Source organism: Lepidochelys kempii, chromosome 8 (assembly GCF_965140265.1).
Source record: "Lepidochelys kempii isolate rLepKem1 chromosome 8, rLepKem1.hap2, whole genome shotgun sequence".
Lineage (NCBI taxonomy): Eukaryota > Metazoa > Chordata > Testudines > Cheloniidae > Lepidochelys > Lepidochelys kempii.
In genome coordinates, this window is record NC_133263.1 from 49,975,915 (window position 1) to 50,002,224 (window position 26,310).

General features: G+C 45.6%; 1 protein-coding gene across 8 annotated transcripts in view; it reads right to left on the reverse strand.

The window, feature by feature from the left end:
* TNR (tenascin R) overlaps positions 1-26,310 on the reverse strand; it is a 375,512-nt gene that overhangs the window by 44,406 nt on the left and 304,796 nt on the right. For 5 of the 8 annotated variants that reach the window (XM_073356462.1, XM_073356460.1, XM_073356464.1 and 2 more), the window contains exons 3-7: positions 24,046-24,613; positions 16,952-17,428; positions 9,062-9,325; positions 6,726-6,841; positions 2,978-3,128 (exon numbers count right to left, since the gene is read on the reverse strand). In XM_073356462.1, coding sequence (XP_073212563.1) covers positions 2,978-3,128; positions 6,726-6,841; positions 9,062-9,325; positions 16,952-17,428; positions 24,046-24,544 — 1,507 coding nt within the window. In that variant the 5' untranslated portion in view covers positions 24,545-24,613. The remainder of the gene's footprint in view (positions 1-2,977; positions 3,129-6,725; positions 6,842-9,061; positions 9,326-16,951; positions 17,429-24,045; positions 24,614-26,310) is intronic. The other 3 variants (XM_073356466.1, XM_073356465.1, XM_073356467.1) reach the window with 3 other exon arrangements.

A 26,310-nucleotide genomic window follows, 5' to 3' on the forward strand; every position in this document is an offset into this window, starting at 1 on the left:
TGTAACCCAAACATCAGTCTGTCCCAAATCTGGTGAATTCCTTGTGACCAGAGCTGGGCAAAACTTCAGGGAAGAAAGTTTAAACTCATCGGCAAAGGTGTAGAGGTTCCAGCCACACCAACTGGGGTCTTTCAAGGGTTGGTGTGCCTGGACTGCACAATGGCTTTGGGTGGAAAATCCTGTTTCTGCTCAAAACAAGAAAAGTTTTGGCTGTTTCAGCTGATCTTTACGCTGAGATTTTGGGTTCATTACAACTTAAAATCAAACGGATCTGGTTCTACCCTCCCATAACCAAAACAGAACAGAAAGGCTTGCATTAGAGAGGGTGAACCAAATCTCCAGATTCAAAAATCTCTGGAGCTTTAGGAGCAGTCATATCCAGATCCAGACTCTGTGGCTGACCCCTCTCTGTATAATGGGCCAAGCCAAACCAATCCACCAGATCTAAACCCCCACATGCTGGGAAAGCTGGGATCCAGCAGTTTGAACCCATCTCTTTGCAGTTGGAGCCTATCAAGAACCACACTTTGCTGAGTTAGAGGCGAGATCATGGGGTGAAATTCTATGGCTTGTGTTTTGCAGGTGGTCAGGCTAGATGATTGCAATGATCCCTTCTGGCCGGAAGATTTATGAATCTTTAATCTACTTTGTACAATCCCTTATGAACTGAAAGCACTGTGAGTTTGAGGCTGCTCTATGTGCAATAGCTGCACTCGTTAGGGGAATGGAAACATTTAGTCATGACCAGTAGGTGTCTCTGTTAAGCCACATTATGCAAGCAGCTGCTAAACACACAAACAAAGCAATAGGAAAAGATTTGTGTTTGTTTGCAGAGATCAGGTAGACTAACATCTGCAGCAAGATGCTAGATTCTCTCCTCTAATGTTAGAAAGACTCTCCTGTGCTGACTGTAGAGACCTCTCTGTTATATTGTGCTTTTTAGGATAATTTTCCTAGGAGCCCTTGAGTCTCCAGCTCCATTAAAGCCCTAATTAGCAACCTCATGAGAACACATCTCTATGTAACCTTCACAGAGCTGTTTAAATGTGTGTTTCTGTTTGTAAACGGTGTGGCTGGAGGGAGCTATCTGACTGTCTTGCAAGGATTCAGAGTGAGAACTTAGATATGTGCTTTGCCCAGTGTTACCTTTGACTCAGCAATGAAAGGGTTAATTAGCTCCTGGTGTACACACCTGGAGACTCTAATCTGACTGACTGCGGGAGAAAGTGATCGGCTTGTGCCTAGCATAAAAAATTGGCTCTGAAGAGACCTGAGTCCATCAGTGTGAAGCTGGGAATGATGATTATCTGTTCTGTTCATTTCCTCTGGGGCACCGGGCATTGGCCACTATTGGAAGACAAGATCGAGTGCTAGATGGACCTTTGGTCTGACCCAATATGGCTGTTCTTACATTCTTGAGGGCCCTCAGCACCTCCCAGGATTTGGACCTTAACCTGTTATCTGGGTGTGCTGGGGGACTACTTGGTACAAGCACTTTTGTGGAACAGGGAACACTCAGTCTCCAACTTCAGAAATGTGCCTAATGTGAAATCACTAGAGGTGGGAAATTTACTTGGACAGAAAAATAATTGAACTGAGCCTTCACTTAGAACCCAAACTGGTCCTTGTTTGAGCTCAGTTAATGTTTCTCCATGCTTTCCCTGCACGAGAATCAGGCCAGGAGTGGGGGGAATTATATCTATCTCGAGGCGGATAGCTACCCCAGTCTGTAAGTTTGTTCCTAGATGAGTCCTGGAGCTTTGAGCCCAGGAACTACAATTCCCAGGATGTACTGGGGAGTGTGGGGGAGAGAGGAGAAGGAACGGAAGAATGTGAGCTATATGTAACAGTGAGAGGAATTAATTTTCCCTTTGCTATTATCAAGCTCACTGAATCTTCCTCAAAGGGATTTAGGTACAAAAGAAGTGTCAAAATACTGTGAGAAGGGCTGTTCTTGTGGTGCTTCTGCACCCAGTTTGCAGCCCAGATGGAATTAGATTGTTCAGATAAACCCCAGATTTCAGGGCATTTGTTTAACCCAAATCATCATTCAGTTTAGAAGTTCATCAGTCTTTAGTGTGTCTTTGAGACTGAAATTGTGCAGCTCAGTCAGGTGTTATTATCATAACTGGGTCTGTGCCACAGAATTTGCATTTGTGTCTGACTTTCCCCCAAGCTCAAAGTGGGAGGATTTGGTTCTGATGTTCCAGGCCAGAGCTGTCTCCTAATTATTTCTTTCCTTGCAGAAATGATGTAGACCAAAGTAATCCCTGGTGTAAGTCAATGGCATTACTCAATGGGTGAATTTGCCCTCTGAGTTTATCTAGCAGAGAGTAAATTCAGTGTTGCAAGTTACCCTCAATAAAGAACCCTCAGAACCCTCACCTGAGCCTCCAAGCAAAGCCAAAGCCAAGTCTTTTCAGGGGTTAAAAACATTTCAGTTTTAAGTCAATGGAGCTACACTGATTTACACCAGCTGGGGTTTTGGCCCATTGTTTGAATGTCTTGTTGGTGAAAGGTGCATGAACAAAACCCTGGAGACTGGATTCTTCTTGTAACCCAGGGAACTAGTACAACATTGGCAGCAGAAATGTAAACTACCCCACATCCATCCATCGATGTGCCCTGCCATGCTCTGGTGGGACCATCTCTAACTGTGAGAGTGGAGTTCAGTCTCCATGGCTATTCATTCCTTGGTTCCTCTGCTGAAACTGCCAATTAATGCCAATTGTGGTGGTGTTTTCTGTGATATGAATGCACATCTGCTGGGATCTGTATTGAGACCAGCACCTCATTTCACTTGGCCCAAATGATCCCCACCATCTTGTGATACCAGCCTTCAGCCTCTGCCGAACTGGATTATATCTGACCTGCTGACCTGGAGGTGAAAGGACAGCTATACAACACTGGGACCATGCCCTGTTCTGGGTCTGGAAAGACAGAGCATGCCTGAGGGCTAAAGGATGGAGTCACTCACAGGTGGAGATGCTGTCGGAGGTAGGGGGGCTCCTGGCTTGCTCCTTGAGGGCTACCACATTGACGATGTATTCTTCCCCAGGCTTCAGTCCTGTCTGGTTGAAGGTGGTGACACTGCTAGGAAGCTGTGCGATGACGCCACCTTCATTGTTCTAGGGAGATTAAAAAAGAAATCTGCACAGAAAGTTGGGGAGGGAGGAGTCTGGAACTGGTAACGTATTAAAAGGATGCAGCAGTAGTTGGAGAAAATAATGGGATGCCAGGTCAACTTGGCCCCAAATATAGAGCATCACTGGGGATAATGTACCCACCTGGGGAAAACTTACATACTCTCTGCATGTCTATTTCATAAGTGACCCTTATTCACAGTGGTGAGATCTTACTCATTCAGTTATTCCCATTGTTTACAATGGGCCTGCAGGTCTGATAAGTGCTCATAAATGTGCATAAGGGCTGTACGGTCTGTCCAAAAGATATTACATGCCTCAGGATGGGTCGACTCTTTTGCCAAGGGTCCCAATACCCCCTCGCAGCCAGCAGTGGCTCACAGAGTCAGATGCATCTCATGCCGTTCACCCCTCAGTTGTTGCTTCCAGATGGCTCGTAGGCAGACAGCATTTTTCTCAATCCCTGTTTTTAACTAGTGTGCGTGTTCAAGCTGGTAGAGCGACTTCATATGAGAACAGTCAGTGAAAAAGGTCCGGGATTCATTCCTCTCTCTTTGTGGCACTTCTCGGCTGCCTGGAGTATCCTGTGGTTTATATATAGCTGTGAAACTGCAAGGCCTTTGTTTTTGGCACACAATACTTTTGAAGTATCTCTATTAAGTCTTTATACTCCAAGTATTTCCTCTGGAAAACATAAGTCTTTAAGCAGCTGCAAATGTCACCTTTCCTGCCAGTGTTAGCCAAATAAAACTTTTCTTGTCATTGTCTTCACTAATAACATACTAAGCAAACCTTTGCACATAGATTTCCATTCGCATTCTTCCTTTTTCTCATTAAACTAGAAATCTTCCACTTTGTCCCTAAATTGCCATTTTAGCTTTTCTAATATTCTTTTCTCTTTTTTAACCTCTTTGTGGCTTTGTCATTTTCTCTGAGTTCTATTGCTTTGCAGAGCCGTTCCCGCTATTGCTGCAAATCTCATTGTGTTTTTTCCTTTCGCACAGAGCCACCATATATTTGCCATCTGAAATCACTTTTATTTTATATTATGGAGCAACAGCAACAAAAAAGACCAGAATTAAAGTCCCCTTAGATCCCCAGTGCTCTTGTATCTCTATAGCAGTCTGCAGAGATTGTGAGAACAAACGAGTTGTTGTCTCACGCAGAGTTCTTAGAAATATGACGGTACAGTGCACAGAAAGAAATAGTATCCTACTTTCATATCCCACATAAACCACAGCTTTAATGTCAATGTGATATTATTGCTGTAGCATATATTTACTTTTCACTCTTGATTTTGTTTGTTTAATGTTTGCATTTCTTTCCCTAAACAATGAGAATAGCTGGTCAGTTTCATTTTAGTTATAGTCAGTGTCTAGTCCCTTTTCACTGTCAGGGTTTTAGAATGGCAGTGCAATGCTGTGATGTTTTTTGGAGGGAAATATTGTATCTGGAATGTTTTAAAATACCTTGGAAATGTTTCTGTTGGTCTTAGGATTTTAAGAATTTAGCTTTACAAATTTTAAAGTTGGGATACATTTGACCTGAAAAGTTCACTTGAAATTTACAGATAATGCATTTAGGCTGAGATTTTCAAAGCCACTGGAGGGACTTACCTGCCTTTATTAATCACACACCGCAGCATGATTAAAAGCTATATTTTTATTTCTCCTATCATGTAGTGTACCACTGTTTATAAAATTCAGGTACCTCACAAACTTTTTCTACTGTACCTGTCCTGTTCCATTCCAAGGTGTTACTTAATTGTTCCTGTATCTACTTGGGAAAATTAAACTGCATTTGTAATGGGGACTAAGATCTAATAGGAAAATGGTGGCCAGTGGTTTGTCTTTCTTGTGCAGGCCGAAATAAAAGTGTCACAAATTGCATTGCATCGTGACATCATTATGCTTGGGGCTCCACCTCACGATGTCAAGTTAAGGCAGGACTACTTGTGGCATTGAGCCTGGATTCATTGTGACCCTGCACTGTCATGTCTGAGACAAACAAGGGACTATTTCCTTGGGTCATGGGACAGAGTCATGAACATTAGGACTGTGCAGTGACTCTAGGGAGCGATGATGATCTTCACAAAGAAATCGGGTGAGATAGCCAAGTGCACTTCTGAGACTCCGCTTCCCCATCTTGAAATGGATATCCTAGCATTCATGTCAATCCTTATGTTGTGAGGATTGATTCACTAGTGTTTGTACAATGTTTTAAAGATGTGCTAGTTTTAGTTCACTTATGGCTCTGGTAGTGTTTCCATTAGAATTTCTTATTTTTTAGTGGCTTATCCTGATTTTGAATGAAAATTACCTCTGGTCTTATAAATGCAATTCATGAACTGCAACTCATAAGAGAATTTTGCTTTTGTGTGTGTGTGTGTGTGTGTGTATACACATATACAATTACAAAAATATCCCTCCGGCCCTTTTGGAAACCAAAGTTAGAAACCAAAGTTGTTTTTGTCAATTTCTGCTCATCTGGATTTTGTTTTTGTACTGGTTCTGATGGTATATTTTCATTTATTTCACAGAACCCTTGTTTACTTCAGTGGGAGTTTTTCCTGAGTCAAGGCAATATAATTGGACTCTTCATCCACATTTTTTTTATTGTAAGATGTGTAGGATACACTTGTAGAGAGGTGCCAGATACAAGTTGAGCTGTAGTTCTATACAAGTGGTACAATAACTGAGAATAAATATTAAATATAGCATCAGTGACAACTTTATTGTTGTTTTGTCTATGCAGATAAAATGTTTAAAATTTAGGGCAACAGTTTCAGCCTTCAACTTTCATTTTTGCAAGCACAAATTGTACCTGTTCTATAATTGTGGTTACAATTTTGCAGCGGAATTATTTGTAATTGTGATTTAGGCTGCTTGGAGTCTGAGAGCTACTAAGTGCTCAATACTTCTGAAAATCAGGCCACATATTTGGGTGACTAAAAATGGATTTAGGTGCCTAGCTTTAGACACCCAAGCAGGTTTCTATCATGGGTTTTTAGAGATGGTGATCAAATGCCTCATTTTCACACTGATAAGTTAGAACAGATGAATCAATTGCTGAATTGTTCAGAAAAGTCTGATCAAAGTCAGGGCAAGAAGGTGGGAGAAAGAAAATAGAATGGAGAAGGGAAAGAGAGAAAGGTATGTGAAAGGAGATGGAGGGAGAGAGTAAGGGAAGAGAGCAAGAGGACAGATAGAGGAGGAGAGGGAAGGAGAGCTAGAGGACCCATTTGTTTATATGATAAATGTAGGATCTTTTTCATGGAATTCCCTCTATAGGAATGCATGTCCTGATACCTAGAATCCATGGAAAATAGTGTTCAGTGCAGAGCTGAGATTAATTGATCCAGATTATGACCTGGTGTTTTAGTGCTTTGTTTTGGCATGGGTGGGCAGGGGGCAGAGTAGGGGTATCATTCAGATGGTGTTTACCTAGCCCTGCACCATGCCCTGTTCTGTGTGTGTGACTGCTCCTTTAAACGGGGACCTAGTATTGTGACTATGCCACAGAGCTGACTTTGGGTGGCCAGCAGTGGCAGGGCAGGGCAGAGGCGGTCCCCGTTGTTGTTACCTTGGGGATGAAGCTTATCTCCCAGCCATCAAAAGAGAAAGAGAAGGGCTCCCACTGCACCTCCACGGTGGTCTCTGTGATCGTCTTGAACTGCAGCCCTTTTGGAGTGGAGAGATCTGAAATGCAGCAATGCAGATCACATTAGCTAGGCTGTGGCCCTGTTCCTGCTTTAATGACACAGCTCCCCACAGCGTGAGACACAGGACACCCTACATCCCTGACAGCTCTGTTCTCCTTTGACTATGCCCATCTAGGTTAGTCAGGTTGGGTAAACCTGACTGCTAGTGTCAAGGGGGGTGTCATGAAGTAGGTACTGACAGTTGGTTGGCAGTTTTCTGTTGGAATGAGTTTCCAGTGGAAAATGCCCTTTTTTCCCCTTCAAAATCAAACTTTTTTGTGGGAGAAAAGCACTGCTGAAAGTGAAAAAGGGGCAATTTTAATGCTTTTAATGAGCCATCATCACACCCAGATACATTTTGAATAGCATCATGGATATTATCAAGGCCACATGTGTAATATGGCTGTGATAGAGAGGAAGAATGTTCCAGTGGATAGGGTGCTTGCCTGGAATTTGGGAGATCTAGGTTCAGTGTTTTGCTCTGACACAGATTCCCTCTGTGACCTTGGCCAAGTCACTTAGTCTCTCCATGCCTCAGTTCCCCTTCTGTACAATGGGAAAATGAAGATAATGCTATGTGTCCTTTCCTAATTCACAGGGCTGCTGTGAGGAGAAACACACTGAAGATTGTGAGGTGCTCAGATATTATGGTAGTAAAGGCCATAGAAGTACCTCAAATAGCTAAAGTTGTGTAAGGAAGGGCCTTATGTAGGAGGTTGAGAGGGGGCAGTGCTTCAGGGGATAAGTTTGGATAAGCTTTTGAGAATTAAGAACATAAGAATGGCCACGGTGGTCAGACCAATATCTAGCCCAGTATCCTGTCTTCTGACAGTGGCTGATACCAAATGCTTCAGAGGGAATGAACAGAACAGGGCAATTATTGAGTGATCCATCCCGTCGTCCAGTCCCAGCTTCTGGCAGGTGGAGGTTTAGGGACATTCAGAGCGTGGGGTTGCCTCCCTGACCATCCTGGCTAATAGTCATTGATGGACCCATCCTCCATGAATTGTAGGAGTGTACTCAGAATGAATCTGAACTCCTGACATTCGCTTCTCATTATTCAATCCTAGAGATGGCCTGAACCAAAATCATGGACCAGCCGTTGGGGATCTAGATGTGATTTTTTGATGCTCAGGTCCATCTCTATTATAAAACTGATTTCAAGGAAAATAAACAAGAAAAGGCATCCATGTATAAGGTGCAGCCTTGTATGAGAGAGAGCCTTGTACCCTGTGTGTTTGTGAGGTTGAGGGGGAAACTACATCTAGGGCAATCTTAGACCAGAATTTTAGTCCCTTTTGATGGCAGCATATGCTTGATCCAAACCCCACTGAAATCAATGGAAAGACGTCCATTAACTTTGATGGGTTTTGGTTCTGTATTAGCAAAGGCATCACTGGCATTCATTCCACAAGAGCATTATGTCAATAACAGCCAGCTTTAATTCAGGAAGAGTTCTGTATGGGGTTAACTTTATTTCAGAGATGTTCTGGTGCCACCAAAGCATTATTTTTCAAACAGCAGAGCTGACTGGAAAATGTCCCTTCCCCCCAAGTAAAATTTTAACTTTTCAGCAAAAAAATTGAAAGCTGAACATTTTTAGCTGTAAACTTTCAGTTTTAAAATGGAAAATTTGATTTGGAAATGCTATGATGGTGCCAAATGGGAATTGTATTTCAAGCATGTTGTGTCTCCATTCTCCTCTATGGGCCAAGTTTCTCAGTTGGACTACATCTCCCATGATGCGCCACAATCCTCCCATCTTACTGAGCCACCACCCGTGTGCATCCTGGGAGTCGCCAGCCATGGAACAGCATGAGAGATGCAATGTGGCCAGGGAATCCAGTCCTAGAGGAGAACAGGGGGCAGGAGGTTGTTGTGACAGTATTTCCTAATAGAAATATTTTTGTTTTGCTTTTTGGTTTTCAGGTGTTCAAGTTTTTGACAAAATTGTAAATTTTCTGTGGAAAGTGGACACTTTTTTGTGAAAAAAATTAGTTTTGTCAAAAACCCACTTTTCTGTTGAAATATAGTTTTGATGGAAAAATTTCAACCAGCCTTAAACACACAATTTTAAATGATGGCAACCATGTACCAGAAACTATATTAGACTGGGAAAGCTGTCTGTCAGGGTCCACGGGTGTATATGAGACTGCTCTTCTTTCTATTACTTCTGGCCAATGGGGATAAAATTGTATGGTGGAAAAGCAATACTTACGGGTAGTCACCTTGGTAGTGACGGGGACGCTAAGGATGTCGCTGATGACAGCGTAGATGGTGATGTTATATGTTTGGCTTGGCTCCAGCTCCTTGATGGTGACAGCACTCCATTCTCCAGGCACCCGTTGCTGGAGCTGAAGGCCCCCTGGCACCACTGGCTGGTAGGAGATCACATATTCTGTCACTGCCATTGGCCCATCCCATTCCAGGTCAATGGACCTGTCACTGATCCCAGCCACTCGCAGATCCTCAGGTGGGGCAACTAAAGGGAGAGGTGATAGACAGGGAGTGTCAGAGAGTGCATGGCTTATCCATCCTCCATCTCGCTACTTTAGGCATGATGTTCTTCTTGGGCTAGGGACTAGGATCACATTTAGAATTGGTATGAGGTGTGACATGGTCTCTCCTGAACCTTTTCATCCATTCCTTGTAGGGGGCTAGTCAATATTTATCTGTGGTGTGGACAGGGTATTAGGCTGAGAGCCTGGAGGCCCCATTCTAATTCCAGTTCTACTTCACTTCTCTGTGCCTCTTTCCTTCCATTCCTTTCTGTCATGACCTGTGGCTCTCAAACCTGGGTCTGCAGCGTTCCTGGAGGTCATCACGCTCCAATCCTCCACCCAGTGGTTTACTGGCATCAGTGCGAACTGGGACTTCTTGAAGCCCAGCCCAAATAGAAGGTATGACGTTTCACTCCATATTCTTTATGAAAATATGCTTATGATATGAATATGACATAACTGAGATGTACTTTATGCAGGATAGGTCTTGTAAGATATCATTGGAAAGGTTATAATTTACTGAATGCGATTATCCAATTTGTATGCCTGTATCATTTCTGTATCTGAGTTAGGAATATTGACTATATATCTATATTTCAACTATGCTACTCTGAGCGATGCCCACTGCTAACACCTCCGGTACAACAATGGAAAAGCCAGACAGGGCTGATGGCCCATCAGCGAGGACAATGGACTGTGAAAAGGCTTGGCCTTCCTGTGGACCCTCCATACTGCCACTGACTCGTGATACTACTGTCAGGAAGGAGTTAAAATTCAGCCAGCAGAAAAGACAGAAACTGCTGAGAAGCAAGGACAAAGTTTCTGTCGATACCCCTGATAACTTAGCTCAGCTTATATGGTCAATGCCCGCCCAGTCACTCAGCTCTTAGGACAATGCTAACCTTCCCTTCACAACCCACCGGATGTCTGAAAGCACACATCCCTCCCTGCCCTCCGCCTCTATGGCAAGGTAGCCATAGATGCTTGATGCAATAGGATGACCTCTATATGTATGTACTGTTCCTATTTTTATCTTTGTTTAGGGTTCTCTCTTGATTTGTAACAATGTCTGTCTCTGTATGTACAGATAAATGCAAATGAATTGATAAGAGAATGTATATAACTGGCCACTATGGCACCATATTTTTGAAGCTGCTTGTCAGTCTTCCTGGTACTGTGAATAAACCCCCTTCAGTATTGTCTGTGCTTGCCTGATTCTTGGGGAAAAGAATCTTTTTGCCTAACACCACAGAGTCAGGTGGTCTTGTCACCTAATACTAAACATTACCTGGGACTTCTTGTAACTTTCCACTGCAAGGGACAGGGAGGGTCAAGTTTGGGAAATAAAGGTTTTCAACCTTATGTAAATCCTATTTAAAGGTGGGGAGGAAGGCAAATGGGACTCCTCCTCTCCATGACCTGTCTGCCCAAGAAGAAAGACTGCTAAAGCCACCTGAAGGGAAGGCAGGGAGAGTCCAGACTGAGACAGGGATCCAGTCTGAAAAGGAATATAATTGGAACTCTGAACCACAGAAACTTTGCAACCTGCCTAAAATAACATTTAGGGTGAGAATTTACATTTTGTAACCTGTTTCATAAGTATATTGAGTTTAGCTTGTGTATTTTGCTTTATTTGGTCAGTAATCTGCGTTGTTCTGTCTCTTCTCTCTTATGTTCACCTAAAATTCACCTTTTGTAGTTAATAAATTTGTTTATGATATAACCCAGTTTATGTAATTTTTAACTGGGGGGAGAAAGGGGAAAGAAGTTGTGCATATCTCCCTCCACATTGAGGGAGGGGGTGAATTTCATAAAACCCTCTGGGTTTGTACCCCTTAAAAGGAGTGGGCACCAGAGTGTTGGGGAAAGCTCCTAAGGCTGAATCTTTCCAGAGCGGATCTCTGTCTCTCTGTGCAGCTGGGTGTGGCCCTGCCTGTGCGGTTGGCTGGAAGAGGCTTGTGAGCCTCACCCAGCAAGGCCAGGTAAAGGGGACTCAGGCTGGCAGAATAGGCTGATTCAGTGGCATCCCAGCACATCAGGTAACCTCCCAAAGGGCCCACACCTGTCACAGAAGGCTCTACCCCGATTGATGGAACACAAGAGCTTCTGATTGGCCCATTCCCCCTACTTAAGCCAGAAGGAGGAACAGGGAGTCATCTGTACAGCTGGGTTCCACTCTGCTTTGGACTGCTCATCCAGTGCTATCTGCTCTTGTCTCTTGACCGTGACTTCCTTGTTTCCTGAATCGGCCTGATTCCTGGTATCTGACTCTTGGTTCCTGATCTTGGCTCCTGACCTCCTGGTTCTGAACCCCGGCTGGCAGGGTAACCTGGCCCCCTGCCCTATACTTAAACACTAGGCGTGGCCGCCTACGTGCCGGCCCTGACACTTTGCCTGCCTTGTCAATTCAACCTCTTCAGGGAAGGGGCTGTATGTGGTTGTCCAATGTGTGTGCAACAGGAACCCAATCTTGGTGGGGCCCCCTCAGTCCTGCAAATAATCAATAATAGTCCTGCACAACGGGAATGTTGTTCAGTAAACAAAAGTCAATGGGACTCTGTGTGTGTGTGGGGGGGGGCGGAGGGTGTTAAACGGTATGTTATCATGGGGCAAACTTGGGAATGACTCACACTTTGAGAACAACAGTTATTCCAATCCAGTGTTAATAGCACAGAATATGAGGGGGAGGAATTAATGCAATTTCCAGTATATGTATTTTCAAATAAACGCTTTTTAACTATATTGTCACTAGGGAGTATTCCTAACTCAGTGCCCCGTAGTACTGCCCAGCCTCAATCACCCACTGGTTAAATTTTCAAACAAGTGCCCTTGTGGTTTCTCCCATGCTGCCCCTCATGCTTGGAGGAGCTACCTAAAAACATCCACAAAGGTACCTCATTATCTTCCTTCAAATCCCTCCTTAAAACTCCTTCGACCTGAGGCCCACAAAAAACTTGACAAGAGTTAGGCTACTGGTGCTCTTAGTCCACTGCCCATCATTTTGACCGATATTGTCTCATCATTTCTTTTTACTTCTCATCTCTCTGCATCCACCTGTTATCTCTTATTTTATACTTATTGGGAACTCTTTAGGGCAGGCACCATCGTCTTGTTCTGTGTTTGCACAGCACCGAGCTATCGTGATACATGGAATTAAAGCTGAGGCAATCAGCTGATGGTGTCATCCTGCTTCTGCTAATTCTTAAAACCCACCTTGGCAGAGTGAGGACTGATGTCTGAGTGCCACATCAGGGTGTGTAATGCTAGTGATGGGACGAGCAGTCAAACCATGATGGCCCTGGACTCTGAAATTCAGATCTGGATGTGACTATTCCCCCGAGTTTGGGGGTGATTGGACTCCAGGCTTTGTTTTGACCTATTGCAGAGGTGCAGCCAGCCATAGATCCTGCTCCAAAGCTGAATGTCCTCAAAGTTTGGAGATACTCACATGCAGGGATTTGCTTTGGGGTCATCTCTCATTATTATCATTAGTAGTGTTGCAGTAGCACCTGGAGCCCTCCTCATGGAGCAGGACCCACTGTGATAGGCCCTGTACAAACACAGACAGTCCCTACCAGGATGAAGGAATTCCTGACCTTGTGCTGGGTTTGCCTTCGAGACAGCTCATTTGCTTGTCATTCAACCACTTTTAATGTAATAGAATCATAGAATATCAGGGTTGGAAGGGACCTCAGGGGGTCATGTCACTCGCTCACAGGTGACTGAGAACCAAGAAGTGTTGCTTTTCATAGAATCCTAGAAATGAAAGTCTGAAAGGAACCTCAAGAAGTTACCAAGTCCAGCCCCCTTTGCTGAGGTAGGACCAAGTCTACCTAGACCATCCCTGACAGGTATTTGTGCCACCTCTTCTTAAAAACCTCCAGTGATGGCAATTCCACAACCTTCTTTGGTAACTTATTCCAGAGTTTAACAACCCATATAGTTAGAACATTTTTCCTAATATCTAATCTGAATATCCCTTGCTGCAGATTAAGTCAATTATTTCTTCTCCGGCCTTCAGTGGATGTGGAGAACAACTGCTCACAGTCCATAGCAGCCCATAACATATTTGAAGACTGTTATCAGGTCCTGTCTCAGTCTTCTTTTCTCAAGACTAAACATGGCCAGTTTTTTTAACCGTTCCTCACAGGTCAGGTTTTCTAAACTTTTTATCATTTTTGTTGCTCTCCTCTGGACTCTCTCCAGTTTGTCCACATCCTTCCTAAAGTGGGCACCCAGAACTGGACGCAGTACTCCATCTGAGGCCTCACCAGTGCTGAGTAGAGCCAGACAATTACCTCCTGTGTCTTACAAACAACCTCCCTGTTATTGATATTAGCCTTTTTTGCAGTTGTGTCACAATGTTGGGTCATATTCAATTTGTGATCCACTATAACCTCCAGATCCTTTTCAACAGTACTCCCACCTACCCAGTTATTCCCCATTTAATAGCTGTGTATTTGATTTTTCCTTCCTCGGTGAAGGACTTTGCACTTGTCTTTACTGAATTTCATCTTGTTAAATTCAGACCAATTCGCCAATAGGTCAAGGTCATTTTGAATTCTAATCTTGTCTTCCAAAGTGCTTGCAACCTCTCCTGGCTTGGTGTCATTTGCAAATTTCATAAGCATGCTCTCCACTCCATTATTCAAGTCATTAATGAAAATATTGAATGCTGCCAGACCCAGGATTGACCCTTGTGACACTCCATTAGATATGTTCAGTGATGAGCTGCCAAAAGCTGAAGAACCGGTTCCTTCAGTCGCTCTGGTTCTTCGGTGGCACTGAAGGACCCGCCGCCGAAGTGCCGCTGAAGACCCGGAGCGACTGAAGGCCCAGCTGCTGAAGTGCCGCCAAAGACCCGGAGCGCCGTCTGGTGAGTAAAAATTGCCTAAAGTTAACCATGTGCTTAAGTGTTTTCTTGTTACAGCATTCAAAAGCTTTCTTATTGCCTCACAGCACACTGTCTGGTTCCTTGTATTCTTTAACAACGGGCTCTAAACCGGCTTCAAAATTTAACAACCGGTTCGCGCAGCTGGTGCGAACTGGCTCCAACTCACCACTGGATACGTCCTCCCCGTTTGACAACTAACCATTGATAACTACTGTTTGAATATGGTCTTTCAATCAGTTGCACACCCACCTTATAGTAATTTCGTCTAGACCGCATTTCCCTAGTTTGTTTATGAGAATGTTAAGTGGAACTGTGCCAAAATCCAGATATATCATGACTACTGCTTCCCCCATACACTATGCCAGTATCCCTGTCAAAGAAGGAATTTAGATTAGTTTGGCGTGATTTGTTTTTGTGAAATTCATGCTGGCTACTGCTTGTAATCCTGTTATTCTCTAGGTGCTTAGAAATTGTTTAATAATTTGTTCCAGTATCTTTCCAGATATTAAGGTTAGGCTGACTGGGTTATAATTCCTGGGGTCCTCTTTGTTTCCCTTTCTAAAGACAGGCACTATGTTTGCCCTTCTCCAGTCGTCTGGGATCTCACCTGTCTTCCAGGAGTTCTCAAAGATAATCACTAATGATTCAGAGATTGCTTTAGGTAGATCCTTTAAGCACCCTAGGATGAATTTTATCTGGCTCTGACGATTTGAACACATTTATCTTTAAATATTCTCGAACCTGATCTTTCCCTATTTTGGCTTGCAGTCCTTCCTTCTTGTTGCTAATATTAATTGTGTTGGGTATCTAGCAAAACAGGCATTAAACACCTGAGCTTTTTTGATGTCATCAGTTATTAGCTCTCCTTCCCCACTCATTATTTTTTGCTTTCAATTGCATTCAATGAAATAAAGAGGCCATATGTGACTGAGAGGGAAACATGCCTTCTTTGGGGCTGCATAAAGCTTCTGAAAATAGTCCTAAACTGCATCCAAAACACCCCTTGTTGGGATTTCCCCTGGAGGCAGCAGAAGCGGGGCTCTGGGAGGTTAACCAGTATTTAAATAATGGCTTTCTCACCCCTCTTTCACCTCCCCCAGTCCCACCCAACCCCGTCACATTATGCAGCATTTTTCCTGGTGATCTGAAAAGCAGCAGTGCAGCTGTTAAGGGGCTAAGTGAAAGGAGGAATGGGGCAGATAATGGCAAGTGTAGGGAACGCAGGTCCAGGAAGCAGGCAGTGCAGAAGCAAGAAGAAGGTGGAGGGTAGTGGGGCAGACAGCAGAGCAATAGAGAGGGTTGTGGGCTGGACAGAGGGAATCTGGAGAAGTTGTTGGTTGCTGGCCAGCGCCTGTGTAGCAGCTGCAGCTGTCCTGCCTATACGAAAAAGGAGCAGTATTGCGTGTTGGCCACGCACAGCTCAGAGTCCTGGGGAAGAGTGAAAAGGCTGAGTCTCTAGGAGACAGGGCTCTGTGCGTGGCGAGGTTCACCTGTGTAGAAATGCTGCAGCCCTTTCCTCGCTGCTCTGTGACTGATGCACCATTTTAGCTGGGATGAAAGGGTTAAATTGTATCTTGGCAGAGGGGTGCCCAAGCTGCAGGCCCAGAGGGCACTCATTGGGGTGAGCACGTCCTTGTCGTCTGGGACTAGGCAGCTCTGGTGCCTAACTGTATGATTTGGGGAGATGGCAGCCGTGGAAGAGAGATCTGCAGTGAGGTGAATGCATATAAACCTGCAAGCGTCACGTGCCCCAGTCCAACACCCACACGCTGCTTTCCTGCCGGGAGATGGGAAACTTATGGACAACAAATATGGCATCGCTTTGGTTGGGATGGAGTCTGCTTCCCTTCCCACCCACTCCCCTCATCCCCTGCAGCGCCAGGCCTGCTATCTGGGTGCTTGGCGTGAAATGCCGAACGTAGCTTTTATCCTCATTCTCAAGTAGCCTGGTTAGGAGAGACAAGTGGAGAAGCACTTTAGATAATGACCCAGATGCTCCTGCACAAAGGGCCAAGGGCAGGTGGTTTCCAGACAGATGGTAATAGCCCCAAGAAGGAGCAGCACTTTACCTTGGCCTTATTGGGTGGACTACAGTTGTCATAGCAACAGCCGTTGGTTACACAGTGATCTTCCCCTGTGATGCTGGCAGAGGGTCCCCATGTGAACCATTGCAACAGCTGTCATGGTCCTTCCACTGGTGTTAGCAGGGGTCCTGAGCAGGAAGGCAGTGCAGAATGCTGGGGCCCAGGTCCCTTGCACAGTGCACAGCATGGAGACCCTGGCTGAGTTAGGGAACTGCGACAAGAGCACGATCGTATTTTTCCTCCCCAAATGAATTACTCTGCAGAAATCACCTCCGGAATGTCTGACGGCTTTGTCTGCGTGAAATGGCCCCATGCCTGGGCATGTGTAGGGCCTGAGTCTCAGTTACTGTGTTCCTGTTCTGGGCAAGGGGAGCTTAAAGCTCTGCCCGTATGCCAGGCTTGGGAAAGGCCCTGATGTAAGTCAGAGCAACATCAGGGCTGCTCTAACTTGTGCTTTGCATCCCATGGCTCCCCATGGGCCCCAGGGAGCAGAGAACAGCAGAAGTGTGTTGCCTTCCTGCCAAGCCAACCCATCCTGACATACCCCTGATCCACCCACTTCACAAGCAGGCTGAGAGCAGGGCCTACCCTTGCACCAGCTCTGTGCCCGGTAGGGAGGCCACTCCTACCTGCTGAGCAGTCTTGTCCCTTGTAACCTTCCTCACAAGCGCACATCCCCTTCTGGCAGAACCCACGTCCGCTGCAGGCATTCAGGCATCTCAGCTGACCGCAGTCTTCCCCCACATAGCCCTCCTGACAGATGCAGGTGCCATTGGTGCATCTCCCCTTTCCCAAGCAGTCATCGGGGCACCTCAGCTCGCTGCAGTCTTCCCCTGCATAACCTTCTTCACAGACGCACTCCCCGTCCACGCAGAGGCCTCGGGAGGTACAGTCCGTCGGGCAGCGGAGCTCTGAGCAATCGTCCCCACTGTAGTCGTTGTCGCAGATGCACTGGCCTTCTACACAGATTCCCCGGCTGGAACAGCCCATGGGGCAGTGGGGCTCTGAGCAGTTTTTTCCAGCCCACCCTTCATTGCAGATGCAGCCACAGGACTCCAGGCTAAAGTTACCATGCCCACTGCAGTGGGAGATGTAAGCTAGCTGCCCTGGAATGATCAAAATCAGCAAGTCAGCTATCACTAGGGGCTCTATGGTGGGGACAGAGGAATCCCCACAATGGCTGCAGCCACAGTAGGATGATATCCTTCCAATAGTGCTGTAGTTTCATATGGGCATTTGCTGGGGGACATTAATGCTGACAGGAGTAGGAGCCTGATTACACTGTGCATTATTCTCATGCATAACTCTGCCACTTGCAGAGGCAACGCGTGGGGGAAGGCATGCAGGGTCATATGCCCCCCTATTTCTGCCAGGGTTTAGATGACCTGCCATGAGCCCTGTGGCATTCAGCCCGAACCTTTGTCGTGCCTCCCGCCCACTATCAACAGTTATGCGTTGTCTCTATCTGCCAGGACACTTTGGTCTTGACCTGCAGTGCTCCTCCGCTATTTTAGCTGTGGGCTGGTGCCAGTCATGCTGAATTGCCCCCAAGCTGTGAAATTGTTTTTAAGGACATGCTTAAAAGGTCCATTTGGAGCTATGACAAGATGCACTTAACACAATATTCACTTAGGATTATTATATATTATTTGCAAAATTCCGATCTCAGTCCAGGTTTGCATTCAAAGGGTTTTGATTTTGGCACAAGTTATGCAGGCCTGGACAAGCATTGCTACTGTGGATGACATTGTGAGATACAAAAAAGCTATTTCTAGTGGTTTCTATGGCCTCTCTGAATCATGTGCAGCTACTAGACCTGCAGGGCTGCAAAACGTTGGACTTTAAGGCCCTAGTCTGCACTGGTGCATGGGTCTGTCAGCACTGAACTTGGTGCAAGATTGGGCCCGAAGTTTGTGGCATTTTTATGTACAGAAAACATGTTACTGGCTGAGAACTGAATCTCTAGTCCATCCTGGGCCTTGGGTAAAGGGGAAGAGAGGAAGGATATCTCTGCCAGGTTGATTTAAAACAAAAGGGTATTTGTTTGAAATTCTCAGGGGGCTGGAGAGCATTAGAAGTAGCCTCCAGGGGAGATGGAATAGTGATCAGAAGGCAGGTGGAGTGATCAAAGGTGAGTGCTAAGTGCAGTTGTTACACAGCTCTACAACATGCAATTACTACGTAGCTCTGCAGCATATCACATGATTACCATCTCCTACTGGGATTGGGAAAACCTGACCGTAGAAACATTTTATTGGGCTTCAAAATCCGAATAATTTATGTTTCAATGTTTTGCACTCTCTCTCTCCCTCTGTGTGTGCACACACACTTATTGGAAGATTCAGCTTTCTTCCATCTCACTTCACCCTTCTTAAATTGCATGCTGAATTCAACATCCTCACACTGGACGGGTTCTGTGGAAAACATAGTATGTGTTCATGTCATTAAAGACTGTATCATAATGCATATGCACCAGGGGGCTGAATTTAGGTTGCATGGGGAATCTTAATTCTGGCATTGTCTAATTTTTGCACACTTGATTTGCAATTGTAAAGACCTTCTGATGTATTTTTTTAGATGTAATTTCTTAATTTGTTAATAATAAAACCAAACTGAAAAAAACCCTCCAGAAATTCTATAATATGGAACCATATCCACCTCCAGTGTGGGTCATCAGCAGAGTTCCGACCTTTGGATCCACAGCACAGACCTCTACCACATGAGCTAATGGAGTGCCCGATGATGGTAGTAGGCTATTATCTTCTGTGAGAGCTGGCCACCAGAGGGGGATAAGACTCTTAGCCAGGGGTCTTGACAGCTGTTTGCAGTCAGCAGAAGAATGTAGACTCAGGACACCTGGGTTTGATCTGGAGGGGTTGCCCTAGGTTACAGACCATTCTGACCCTCTGTTTCTACCCAACTCCCCCTCCTCAACGCTTGGCTCTTATCCCCAGCCCCTCTGCTGCTATGTAACCCCCCAAAGTACCTGCCCCTATATAACTCCAGCTCCTCCCTCTACCCCTCTACTCTTGTCCAACACCCCCACACCATCAGTTCCTGTCCCCTCTGCTCCTTTTCACCTCCCATCCCCTGGCTCCTGCCCTCTCCCCACTGCATCTAAATACCCCATATCCTCTCCCCCTCCCTCTGCTCCTGTCTGTTCCGCCCCTGGCTCCTGCCCCTCTCCTTCCCACTCCCTGGCTCCTGCAACACCCTCTATCCTGCTGCCTGTCCACCCCATTGGGCTGCTGGGTTGGGGGAATATGTGCCTATATAAGACAAAGCCCCAAATATTGAGACTTTCCCTATAAAATCAGAACATCTGGTCACCTAAGTGCCAGCAATGGGGAGCCAGGAGAGACAGTCTCCCTGCTCTCAGTTCCTGGGCCTGGAACCACAGCTGAGCCCCTTGGTGGAGCTACAATTGCAGGAAAAGTCCTGTGCAGCCCCTGCAGGCCCGGGACAGAGCACGCTCCGCTGTTCTGCAGAGATGGCCCATATGCAGTCTGGTTGGCATGTAGGAACTGTGCAGGGATGGAGCATGCTCAGTGCAGACATAATTTTTGGAGAGTTTAGCTGCCAAACAAGTCTCTGCTTAGTACATGCAAAATGAGATTTTTTGGAGGCTTGTTGTTTGGCTAAATCTGGGCACATTTTCACAGGGACAGCAAAAGGCACATCCCTGACACCAGGGCAGTCCTGTTACCAAATTTCATGTGCATGGAGGCACTACAGCTTCTCCGTGAGATGGTGGTAAGAATTATTTTACCATGGGCAAAACAACGTATTTTCTCCTAAACTCATTCTTGGAAACGGTTGAACCATTTTACTGAAACTTTTCCAAAATATTCAGCCTGATACAGACACCTGATGTGGAAAATGTCAACCTGAATGGTTGAAGTTTGGCAAAATTATAAGCAAGTGAAAACAGAGTCTTATCATGGAAAATGTTAGGCAATCTTAATTAAAGGTGATGCTATCACCGCCACCTATCATATATATTGCTGACCAACAAACATAAAAGTGGTTGGTTAGAACGTGTGATGGGACCATTTAGGCTATGCACACATTGGGGTGGTGTTTGGATGTTCAGACTCTTGTTAAGTTGTCAGTAGATGAGAGAGGATGCTTGAACAGTTGCCAGAAAGTGGAGGATCATTTATGGAAATGTCTGGCACTGGTGGGGGGATGACCAATTCTTATCTGATTTTCACTGGTGTTAATCAGAGTAACTCCACTGAATTTAAAGAAGTTACTCCAGATCTCCCTGGTGTAGCTGAGATTGGACTGGAGATTCCATAGAGTGATAAATATTTTGTAACTTCATTTGCATACATTATAAATAACCCAAATAGACCTACAACTGTTTTTACAACTAACTCCTTTCATGTTTTATCTCTTGAATTTTATTACTTGATTTTAACAGTGATTATTCAGCACATCAGTTTAATGGTGGAATAGTTTACATTTTATTTTTACCTAATGCAGTTATTAATATGTATGTTTGGATAATGTGTTTGGTGCCAGACCTTCAGCTGGTATAATTTGGAATCGCTTGCTTTGAACTGGGGCAGATTTACACCAGCTGCCGATGTGACCTATACACATTTCTCTATGTGTTGCTGTGTTCTCTCTGTATGACAACGATGTGTGCATATAATCCCCCCTCACACACATAGATCATGAGCCTGATTCTCCTATTATCTATTAATATAACTTTGTTGGCTTCAGTGTCGTTACTCCTGATTTACATTGCTGTGTGACTAAGAGCAGGGTTAGGCTCAGTATAATTATGTATTATGCCGATTATAAAATAACAAGTTAAAAAAAGGAGAAGACATGGGGGAGCAAAGTTTGGGGTTTTTTGATTGTAGCCAGTTCCTGTCTTCCCCCTACACTGGACAGTAGTTTTCTGCACCTGGGATAGGGCTTTGGATACCTTCCGTACGTTGACATTTCCTCCCCTTGAGGAGTTCTCATACGCCCAATTAGAGCGTTCATTTTCTACGCTTCACCATTCAGAGACCCGGATGCATGCTGTTAAGGAGTGTGGCAGAAACTCTTTGAGAAAACATCTCTGGTTCCTCACTCGGTTGAAATTCATTGTATCAACACCCCCCCTCCCCGTAACCCATTTCCTTACAGCAACCTGCTATTTCCTTGGATTTGAAGAACTGCCTTGTAGAGATGATGAACTGAACTGTGTCTTTTGAAACAGTAACCCTAATGGAAGGGTTACAGAAAGCTTCACAAAGCTTGCGCATTTTGATTCAGATGGAATATTCGGATGCTAGCTTTGTGCCTGCATTAGGAAAGGGTTTGTTTGTCTTTCATGGCAGCTAAAGTTATCTCCTGATATTTTTTTAACTGTGAATTTCATATCCACTCAGGCCTTCTAGGGAGAGGGCAGAGAACTCATTTATTGCTGACTCCTACGCTGCTGTATTGTGTGAAGGGACTACTTCAGAAACCAGTAGATTTTCTCTTCTACCGATCCCATGAAAAGTTACAGAACTGGCCTAACGATTGCTAAGGAGCAGGGGGTATAAAAGACGGACTTGCTGCCTCGTCATCTTGCTAGCACCATGCAGTTGTTTTTTAACCTGGCTTTAGCTGTGGTTGTGACTACGTTTCCGGTGAGAGGACTTGAGCTGCAATGATATCATAAAATGGTTGCTCTTGGCGGGAATCTCTGTGGATTAATCTTGCTGTTCAGTTCAGTTCCAGTTTACCTGTAGCTCTTTAGAATGCTTACAACTTGCTGGTGATACATGGGAAAAGGCCCCGGTGGTTCAGTGTAGAGAGTTAAGGCTAGATTGTGACTTGGATTGCATGCCCATATCGGGGATTAAGCATCCCACTTCCCCACCACTTCCCAACCTTGGATCTGGGATGCATTGTTCTAGGAAGGGAGCAAGCTGGCACGGGTAGGCATGGAGTGGTGAGGAAGGAGCAGGGCCTTGACTCTATCTTCCCACTTACACAGTTTATTGAAGGAGCCTGGGGACATTTGGGATGGAATGAGTGAAGGGACTGGACTCCCATCTCTTCCCAGAAGAGGAAAGTCTTTCTAGGCCAGTAGGGAGAGGTACATTGGTAGAAGGGTGTAGGTCTCGGTCAGGGTACTGGGCCATTGGTGGAGCAGTCGGGGGGAAGACCAAGATGCAAAGAGCAATGAAGTTCAGCTCTCTTCTCACCTGAGCAGTGTTTCCTCTGGGTCACTGCTGAATATACTGAAGAGCTTGGAGAAAGCTCAACACTTAATAACCACAGAGTGAGGGCCGGATTCAGTGGTGATGTACATGGCTGGGAAAGTCACATGTAGGGTCTAAACTGGTCAGCAAATGGGCTCAAGTGACAAAGTAGTGTCTGGTAACTTGCACCAATCCAGCAGTCAGCATGAGTGTCCAAAATAGGTGTGAGTGTAACCTACATCAGTTCAATTTCTTGTGGAGAACAAAATCAGTTCTTGGTAAGTGGGCCCAGTTCCATTCTGTTACATGCGGGTAAATCAGCAGGCATTCCACTGAAGCCAATAGCAGTTGCATCCCCTTACACCCTACAGCAGTGGTGGGCAACCTGTGGTTTGCAGGCCGCGCACAGCCTGTCAGGGTAATCTGCTGGCGGGCCGCCAGACAGTTTGTTTACATTTGCATGGCCACCCACAGCTCCCAGGGGCCGCGGTTTGCCGTTCCTGGCCAATGGGAGCTGTGGGAAGTGGCGGCCAGCACGTCCCTGTGGCCTGCTGCTTCCTGCAGCTCCCATTGGCCGGGAACGGCGAACGGTGGCCACTGGGAGCTGCGGGTGGACGTGCAAATGTAACCAAACTGTCTGGCGGCCTGCCAGCGGATTATCCTGATGTGCCACGTGCAGCCTGCAAGCCACAGGTTGCCCTCCACTGCCCTAGGGTTATCTGCTCTTCCTCCACCTTTTGCCTCTGCCAGGCAGGTTACACTCACTCTGCATTATCTGCTGAGTTCCAAATTGATGCACTTTGCCACTTGCACCTATCTTCTGACCAACTGATACACAATATGTAACTTACTTACATTTATATCTGAATTTGACCCTGAGACTTCCATGGGAATTGTACCCACTTTACCAAGCTGCACTTGGGCCAGCGACTGAATTTCATTGTTGGTCTAGAAGAAGATATTTCCCCCATGTATAAACATTGACAAATCCATGTTGCAGGTTGGGATGCTCAAGAATCAATGCACCTGGAGACTGAATCTCTTTTTTAGGAGATGAAGAACTGTCACCGCACACACTTAGGAGTTTTACCAGGGGAGGGAGCTTTAAATTCCATTGGGGGCTCCATAGGAACCATGGCAGTTGAGGAGGCCTGGGAGATACCCCGAATCAGCATATTTCCTGAATGCCCTGACCCTGCCTCTCCCCAGTCAGTCCCACCCTCTTTCTTGGCTATGCTGGCTGGCTTTGGGATTCCCAGCAGTGTGGAGACTTGTGCTTTAGTACCCATCTCCTGATGGACTTTCTACCTCCCAGAACCTGTAGCCTAGGTTCTAGCTAGTGAATCTGGCCCTCTTTGTTTAGGTTGATGAGTAATATTGACAGTGCTGAGTATATGCACTGTCGTGGCACCATTAGCAAATGCAAAATTTCCTCCATTAATACTCAAAGTTTCACCCACTCTTAACTCATGCGCCTTCCTCTCTTGAGACTTTAGTCCCCAGCAAGATCTAACAGCATCAGTTACTACCTGTAGCTGCATTTTCTTGGCAGCAATTGGAGTTGCATTGGTCCCGTAGCATGGACACCTCCCTCTCCAGCATCTCAATTCTGCTTTGAAGCTCCTGCATGACCTGCACAGAGGTGAAGCACTTGCAAGCCTGCTTGGGGAGGTTTATCCTGTGGGTGAAGGTGACCTGGCTCTCGCTGTCTGAGGTCTGCTCCGTATATTCCGTCATCCTGTCGTCTTCTGAACTCACCTCCTGGTCAGATGATGCCTCGAGCGCTGATGAGCAGAAGGTGTCCAGGGGGACGTTAATGTTGTATACATGGTTGAAGACCATGGATTGCTCCTTGATAGGCAGGCTGTAGTTGGCAAAGTTGCCTTCCTTGTCCACTACCTGCCTCCTCGTCCGCTCTGTTGTCACCTCTAGCCGGCACTCAAAGGGCTTGAGGACTGATCCCAGCAGGAGCAAGTTGAGACTGATAAGCATGTTCCTCAGGACTAAGTTTTCACTGTCAGCCCCCATTTTCTTGAGCAGAGAAAGCAACTTCTAAGCCAGCCTTGGCCAACAGAGCTGTCTGAGAACCTGGAGACCCTGAACGAGAAGAACATGAATGATATTAGCCTTTAAACGGGACTGCTGTGCTCAGACCACAGGAGGAGTCTTTTGCAGTGCAGCGTAAGGGGCTAGATTCTGCATAGATGTAACCCAGTGACATCCCATTGGCCTCAGTGTGATTGCAAAGGCTGCAAATCACTTGGGATCTCACCCATTGCTGGCAAGGAAATAGCTGTGTTTTTAAGGAAAGGTTAAATGTGAGTCATCAGCTGTCGAGATGGTGCAGTCTAATAATGCGCTAGCCTTTTGTAGCTGGAAGCCTTACGTCACAACTGAAGGACCAAATTCTGGCTGCTTGGGGTGTAAACCAGAGCAGAATTTGTCCTGTCATGCATTTGGCCGGCTCAACAAGAATCCAGTCCTCACATTCGTCTGTCTCATCACCAAGGGCCTGATCTAATGCCCATTGAGGTCAATGGGGGTCTTTCAGTGAGCACTGGCTCTGGCCCCAACAGCTGGATCCTGCAAGGTGCTTAGCACTTCTGAGGTGGTGCTCAGGACCTTGAAGGGCTGGACCAACGTCTGGTGCAGTTTGCCGATACTGGAAGTCTTTGTTCATGTGAAAGTCCATAGACTGGAATAGAAGGGCGATGGCCGTTCCTGGCTGAGGCATACTGGGAGGCCGGTTGGTAACCAGCTGCCAGAGTGATGCTGTCTGGTTTATACTCGGTCTCATTTAGCCAGGCGATCAGTACCTCACTTTTGTGAGCTGTCATACACCCCCAGGGTGGAATCTGGGCCCACTGAAGTCAGTGCAATTAAATTCAATGGGGACAGGATTTCACTCAAAATCTTTACACAGGGACATGAAAATTTTGCATCTTACTTGGTTGATTTTTTTTTGGTACTGAAATGGTTCATTTGGTAGAAGCACATCATCTACTCGCTAATATATTTGGGGGATAAATTCCCAGATGGGAACCTATTCCGGATGCACTAACAAATACAATACGGGAGGGGAAAAAAGGCTTAAAAGCATGGGTGGTGAGTACACATGTTCTCATATCAGTATGGTATCTCAAATGGCATTTCATGCCTCAGAAACTGAGCACTAGATTGCCAGGTTTAATTCAGTGGCTGTAGTAACACTGTTAAATTAGACTGTACAGTATTAAGTTTGTTTAGGTTTATGTTCTGGACAGACCAATATCTCCTGTTGAAGTCATTTCATCCCCTACCTGTGCCCTGGATTATGTGGTAAAGTGTCTTTATTTGGAACAAGACAACTTTTCGTTTTCTTATTGATTTGTGGTCTGCAGGTGGTAATCCCAACTCTAAGGGCCACACTTATCCCTGGTATAAAATCACTGACTTCAGTGGATTTGCCCAGGGATGAATTTGCCTCTAGAACTCTTGCTGGAACTATTGTGTGTTGACCAATGGTTAACTCCATCTGTTCTGCTTTAAAGAATTGCTGCTTTACATAGCAGAGAGGATGAAACCAGCAGACTGGCAGGACTGCAACTGTGAGCCCAAGGACTCTAATTGTTTCTGGTGCATCAGAAAGGACAATTTGATTGCACATTGGTTACCAGCTGCCAATCTGTTTGTCTTGCATTTTGTTTTCATTGGATCATTAGTTTATGGTTTGTGTCGTATAATTAGAGTGCAGTTGTTTGGAGGAAGGAGAGTTTAGCAGTAACAGCAGGAGCTGAGAGACAGAATTGCTGCAG